Source organism: Aplysia californica, unplaced genomic scaffold (genome assembly GCF_000002075.1).
Source record: "Aplysia californica isolate F4 #8 unplaced genomic scaffold, AplCal3.0 scaffold00273, whole genome shotgun sequence".
In the NCBI taxonomy this organism is placed as follows: domain Eukaryota; kingdom Metazoa; phylum Mollusca; class Gastropoda; order Aplysiida; family Aplysiidae; genus Aplysia; species Aplysia californica.
This window is the reverse complement of record NW_004797543.1, coordinates 375212-382492: the sequence shown is the minus strand read 5'-3', so window position 1 is coordinate 382492 and position 7281 is coordinate 375212. Positions and strand designations below refer to the sequence as shown.

The following is a 7281-nucleotide window of genomic DNA, read 5'->3' as shown; positions in this document are numbered from 1 at the left end:
CCCCAACGCACACACAAACACGCACGCGCACGCACGTGTTGGGGTAAAATACCCAGCTTTCACGCACCCTCTCACTCTCTACAACACCCCAGTGGAAGTGGAGAAGGCTACAAGTCTCGTAGGCTACGTCGTGGCCACGAAGCATAGGCTACATGAACACAGCGGCGCTACTGCTGCTGCTAGTGCTAGCCTAACTGCTGGCTGCAACTGCTGCTGTGACATTCATTCACAGGTCAGAGGGGCTGACACAACACACGACACTACACACGCTGACACACGGCGAGGAGAAGTTCCCCCACAGAGCGACGATGTCTTCCGTCAGCGTTCAGTTATCTTCGGACTTTGGTTATGTTATTCTCACGGCGGCAGCGGGGTGGGTTTTCCTTCAGTACTTGGCGTGGAATGTTATCAAAGCGAGAAAGAAGTACGACGTGCAGGTAATTCGTTGTTGCTCCTCTCCTGATTGTCACACAACAAGTTCTCGTACTTTGTCCTTCCGTATCCTTGGCTGGGTTTTTTTGGTTTGTTTATTGTTGTTGGGTTGTTGTTGGGTTGTTTTTTTTGGGGGGGGGGGTTGGGGAGGGGGTTGATAAGATTGATAATTAAATGCGAACTCCAGAACCAAGCAGCTCGCATAATTTTAAAGAAATGTCTCAAAGAGCATATAACACCAATGCTAGTTCAACTACATTGGCTCCCGGTGAAAGCACGAATTCAGTACAAAATAATTGTTGTTTGTTTTAAGTGCGTCAACAACATTGCACCATCATATCATATCTCTGTGACATGGTCATCGAATACATACCATCTCGGCCTTTAAGATTGGCGACGAAAAGATTTTTAAGACCTGTCCAAAGTTAAAGTCAGAGACTAGGAGGGAGAGCTTTTTCACACCACGCCCCCTCCTTGTGGAACGCTTTACCAGCTCATCTACGGGAGTCCACCACTTTATCAAAATTTAAATCGGCACTTAAAACGCATTTGTTTCAGTCCAGCTTTAATCTGTAATTTCCAACATTCCCAATACAAATAGTATTGTATTCTCTCAGTATCTATTATGTTCTCTCAGTATCGTTTATTCATGCTGTTCTGTTCTGTAAGAATTTATGACTGTGAATTCATCAATGTGTGCGAATGTGTCGGGGTAAGCTTTGTGGGATTGTCTTTACTCAAGGATGTACTGGAGAGAGAGAGAGAGAGAGAGAGAGAGAGAGAGAGAGAGAGAGAGAGAGAGAAAGAGGAGTACTATAGGAGCTGTGCGCTTCATATTATGTTCTTTGTATTATTGTACAGCGCATTGAGCACTTCTTTGTGGAAATGCGCTATATAAATGCAATTTATTATTTATTATTTTATGATTAAAGAAATTGCAGAAAGACAAAAAATAATTGAACATTCATCTTTAAAAGGCCTGCATAGCAATCAATCACCATGATATCGATCTAGTAGATCTATGAGGAAATTGCAAATGCAATAAATGTGCATGAAATGTTTAAAAAGTAGCACGACATATAGGTACAGTTCGTTCCCTTTCGTCTGCCCGCGGTTCAAACGAGATAAAGACAAATCACTAATCAAAAGTCGAATGACCCACAGAATCTATCCATTAATGAAGGCTATAGCAACATTAGTTTCTGACACGTTTTCTTTGATGTCAGCGTAGAGTGGGTTATCAAATAATAGGTGTTTTACAGCACACCCGAACAACATTATTCTGACCTATTTTGATCAACACCGCTCCTTAGCGCACGCCTGGACCAGACAGTCACGGCCGTGACGAAGACCAGAGAGTTTTTATAGTGTTACTGTAAACACTCTCTGCTAGAACACGGTCCAACAACTGGGTGAATAAATGGTATAGCTTTAACGCCCTGATCAACACTATTCATCAGCATCTGGTGCCTTGCTGACTGGCGTGGGCGATCATGGACCTCCATTTTACTCTGTCTTGCGTTTGCAGCAGTGGTGTCTGTGTTGTCCTTGCTGCTCCTAGCCATGTTGTCATCTTGTCCAGTATATTTTCCATCTGTCTGCCTATGCCTCTCTTTCCATCAAACTTGCCTGTTGTTACAATGCTTTTTTCCGCATTGTGTGTCCGAAGAAATTTGCCTGTAGCTTTCTTCTATTCGTCAAAGGCTGTCTTCTGCAATTTGCTTCATCCAAGACTTCTTCATTTGTACACTGTCTCTGCTATTAGGTTATAAGAGGCCGGGGCCTCCGAATTGAACCTTCTACTCTGAAAGGCCCGAGCCAAGTGCGAATTTCGAGTAAAGTGCCTTTCCCAAGGACACAACGTCGGACCGGACCGAACAATATCACGATAACGAGTCCGGAAGCCTAACCACTTGGCCACCGACAATCTCACGATTACGAGTCCGGAATACGGGGTGCCCACGACGGCTTGATCGGGCCGATCGCCCGACTCGATCGCCTGAAACTGAAAACAAACACGTTTGCTGTTTAGGTGACCGAGTCGGGGCGATCGGCCCGATCGACCGATCCCAGCCATAGTGGGCACCCCGTATAACCACTTGGCCACCGACGCCACCTAAGAACCGGGTGAATACATGTTGATCTACTTTTCGAGACGTACGTGTTGACGGCTATAGCTCTTATAGATCTTGATCAGGTCCATAGTTTCGTCCTCCTCCTAGCAAACGAAGCTTGCCATGGGAGGGAGGGGCGAGCTATGTGTCAAGTCTGTGCTAGATGCTTTCCTGTGACCGTCTTGGAGACCGGGGGTGCCTCAATTTCTTGCAAAGCCCCCCCCCCCCCCCCCCAAAAAAAAAAGCCTTATTGTTTGTCAGTGGATGACAAAGACAAACAACAACAAAAAACAAAACAATTAAAAAACACCAAAAATAAACAACTGTACTCAAACCGGCAGTCGGCAACGGGAAACCACTGCTGTAATCTCCCAAGAAACTCATGATGAGATACCCAAATAGTTGTTACTTGAATCGACATTAAAAAGGCTTTGAATATCTTGCTCTCGCTAGAAAAATAGAAGGCAACCGAGATTAGGGAAGACCCAAAGAGACTTCTTTGGATCTTTAAAAAAAATGAACAGACGGACGACGGGCAATCACCATACATATTTATTTTATATATTAATATATATATGATATATTATATATATATATATATATATATATATATATATATATATATATATATATATATATATATATATATATACATATATATTATCTATCTATCTATATATATGTACATATATATGTAATATGATTTTAAGAGCATCCGCGAAGAGAAATGAATTGAGAACCACGAAAGAAGATGTCTGTTTCTGATCTGACACTTTATGATAATGATGATGACTATTTGTCTTTTTCTCCCTCTACAGTACCCAACTCTGTACAGCGAAAAGAGCAAGGAATTCAACTGCTTTCAGCGGGCTCACCAGCACACGTAAGGATTTCTTCCTTTTGTCTTGCATATAATGACTGTTTCCAAGAATTTTTAGACCCAAGCAACTGAATTAAATTTTGGTCGTGTTTAATTATCATTTTACCATTTCTGGGCAGAGTTAAAGTCATTGTTCACGAACTTTTACTTTTTTTTTTTACCACCCCCTTGGCTCCCTAGCCTTCTGTGAACACACACACACACACACATACACACATGGCCACTCAAAATTAACCTTTAAAAGTTAGGCTTTGCAAAATTGTACGAAATCAGAGAAACGTAAATACATGTATGTGTTCGCTCGTGTATTGAGGTGCATCAGCATTGTTGGAATAGACGTGTATTGAATACCAAATAAAAAGAGAAAATTATTGTTTCTGCAATGAACAGCATCTTTGGATGATATTTTCAAACAGATTGAAAATCAGATTTGTCTCAAATACAATTCAGGGCCTTGACTTTACATTGCATATTATGTGCTTATTAGTATGATTTTGTTTTTGTTTAGGAGCTATTGGTTTCATGTACTCCACAAAATCGTTTTTCCACACGGCTTTTTAGTAAGATTTTGGACATAATCATCTGTCATTGAGAAACAGAGGCCACGAAACTGCCATGGTTTTGGGTGGTCTGGGGTGGAATTAACAAAACCGTCTTCGTGAGAATCACCTGATGATTATGTTAGTTTAGTGGACTACATCGCGCAAGTGTTAAACATCATATCTTACCCTTGTATTCGTCATGGTGTCATTCAAGTAGGCATCGCTATGCATGACAAATCACTTTCTAACAGGGCCAATGCCACTAGACAATTCTTGGAAAGCCATATCATATCAACGTTGGAGTGTTCACCAGTAAATAGCCTCGATTTGAATCCTACAGGTATGTGAGGTCCTATGAAACAGAAACTCAACCAAAAAAATCGACTTTGCTCCCAAATACAGACCCTTTGCTTGCAACTCTCTGTGACATTTGGGATGAAATGACAGATAATTATGTCCAAAATGTAATAGAGCCGATGCCCAAAGGGTCCGTGCCCAACATAAAACCAATGGCTCCTAAGCAAAATAACAATGACAACATCTAATGTTACGTCCAAGTTTTGCGTAGTGTTTGAGATTGCTCTGTTTTTCCTTTTGTTTGAAGCTATCGAAAAAGAAATATTGTTCGTTGCAAAGACAAAATTCTCTATTCATTCGATATGCAATGTATGTCTATTCTATTAATATTGATGACTCCCAATACACGCGCGAATAAAAATTTAACTTTTCTTCGATTTCACACAATTTTGCCATGTCGGGTTTTGAGTGACCATATCTCGGGCGTTTCTTTACATAGATGCAATATTAATGTGTCAGATGATGCAAATTTAGTTAGCTTTGAATTGGTGTGCTGCCTGAGTGGGTGGTGTAAGGCTTTAACACGATGATTGGGTGATTACAGTTTCAATTTTCTTTTGGACGCCACTGTACTTATATTAGATACTACTCGTACAAATCTCTGTCACGCGGAAAATGGGGATTGTTCACAGCACTTCCTGCTTCTCACACACATTTTGCATACACACAATAATAACATAACTTACGTCACTACTAAATAATGCTCTTTTGTGGCAAAACTTGTTACCAAAAAAAAATATATAAAATTTTAGTGAACACTTCTTTTTTCCCCAAAAAGTTCTCAAAACACGCGTTCAATAAGTGTAGTGTTACGATTCGATCAAAGGACATACATTGTGTGCTTGCTTTTGAAAGCGATTTTGTCCCAGCAAATGGGACGTAAACCTTTTAAAATCTGTAGAAACCAAGGAAATGTTGATTTGTTGAGACAAACTGATACAAGTCATTGTATAAAAGCTGGAGATTCTATGTTCGATGGCTGAGGAAATTTTGACAATAAGTTGCTCCACTAATTTTTGACTGCACTGTAGTTGTGTAGTGATATGAATACCAATATTATTTTTTCTCTGCTTATTTAATTTTACTTGGATAATCCATCTGTTACACGATTGTCTTTATGTCCTGGTAAAGAGCGTGCGTGGAGCCTGTTAGTTGTGTAGGCCATACAACGAGTGTAGGGTTTTTCAGTGTTAATAAAACACGTCATCGTTTTAGTGGGAGAGACCATCATCTATGTTTGGCGTAGCGATTAGGCGCTTGGCTGTCGCGATTGCATGCAGGAGACCTGAGTTCGATTCTCGAGTGGCGAGAAAATTGTTGTCGAGTACCTCTGGTATTTCTTTTCCTAGAATGTTGTGTCCTCCTCAGTTTGGGTTGGCCCTTTGGAAGCCCACCTCCTAAATGATCTAAACTGTGTCGATGGGGGCGTAAAAATGCTTTCAATAGCTCAGCTAGCTCAGTGTGAGACAAAAGAACTGATTTGTTGAAACTGCTTCTGTGTGTGGTTGGAGGGTGCTCTGGTGTGATTTGCTCCTTCTTTCCTATCATACATCTATCGTCTTTATCCCTGCTCCTTCTTTTTTGTGTTTGTTACTCTCTTGTAAACCCTCTAATGTTCGGCACTTATGTGACCTTATTGCGTTGCAAATGCCGTAAATCTCTCACCAACCCCCCCCCCCCCCCAAAAAAAACCAACACAACTGCTTCTCTGTTCACAGACTGGAGGTGTACCCGCAGTTTCTGATATTCCTTGTGTTTGGGGGGCTTGAGCTGCCGGTAAGTTTGTTGTTTCTTCAGTTTTCTGCAATAAGCTGGTTTCAGTGTCTTTCTCAGCTTAGTTTTGTTTTGGATTTTGTACGGTTTTACGGTGCTCGCAGCAGCATAAGGTCATATGAGCGCCAAGCGGTGGATGTCAACAGAAAAGTCTTTACAAGGAACCAGGCTTACTCTGCTCACCTCTCTAGCCTCAACAGTTCAAAGTCTGCTTCGACTATCAAGGTCCCCGAAAATAACAGTTCACAAGACAGTGACAAACATACAAAAGAAGTAGAGGAAAATGACGATAGTAACAATGAGGAAAGAAAAAGCAGCAGTTCCCCCTATGTTTTTCCGGCACAGTATGAGTATGAGCATTACATTGATAAATCAGCCCATTTACAATTCTACTGTGCATATGAATATGTTAATATCCCTCCCCCCTTTGGGAATGGCCTAAAGATAACTTCAGTTGGTAGCACTGCCCCGGGGGTGGAGCTTAGTCTGACCTTAGGCTGAATTATAGATATAATACATCTAAATCATGTGAGCAAGAGGATGCCTTGGCTGGTATGAAGCGTGGTAAGATTATAAAGGTAATGCAGATTTTAGCTTTATGCGAGTGGTTGGAGGGCGCCACTGGTAGGTCCAATTTTGTAAAACTTTCCCTCTGTTGTTTCATTCTGGCTTTCTTTCTTCTCCCCAGCACTAAAAGGATGTCCATTATTGTGTCGATGTGCTTCTCTTTGCTCGAAGTAGCTTTTAGTATCGTTACCCAAGGGGGGGGAGTAAGAAAAGAGGGGTAACGTGGAATAGTGATAAAATAATACATAAGTCTGCGTGTTGTCTCGTTTGAGGGAGTGATTTAATACAGCCAGACTTGTATTATGTTAACCTTACCTGTATGTTGTGTTTTACTACCGTATTCATACGAAGTGGGGAACTCTGTGCCACCACTTTCCGAAGAGGAAATTTACGCGTTAATCCGATCCGTACGCTTTGCATGCATAGCAGTCTGTCAAAATGATTTTTTGAGAAATACGGAAAGTTTCAAAGAGATCTTCGCCCTAGAAGTATTCTAAAATGTGAAGAATACAACCCCGGGGGTACAAAATGACCCCAGGGCGTACGGTCACGATAGAGCAATTCTGGTTCACCAAGAATGGCGCCCACTATTTGACTCTGTGTGTGTGTGTGTGTG

At 41.4% G+C, this 7281-nt stretch overlaps 1 protein-coding gene across 1 annotated transcript in view; it reads left to right on the top strand.

The window, feature by feature from the left end:
* Positions 1-62: 62 nt before the first annotated feature.
* Positions 63-7281, top strand: part of LOC101847501 (microsomal glutathione S-transferase 3) — a gene marked incomplete at its 3' end in the record, with an annotated part of 8763 nt that continues 1544 nt past the window's right edge. The window contains 3 exon segments of the mRNA XM_005101192.3: positions 63-437; positions 3365-3429; positions 6044-6101. Of these exon segments, the coding sequence (XP_005101249.2) occupies positions 309-437; positions 3365-3429; positions 6044-6101 (252 nt within the window).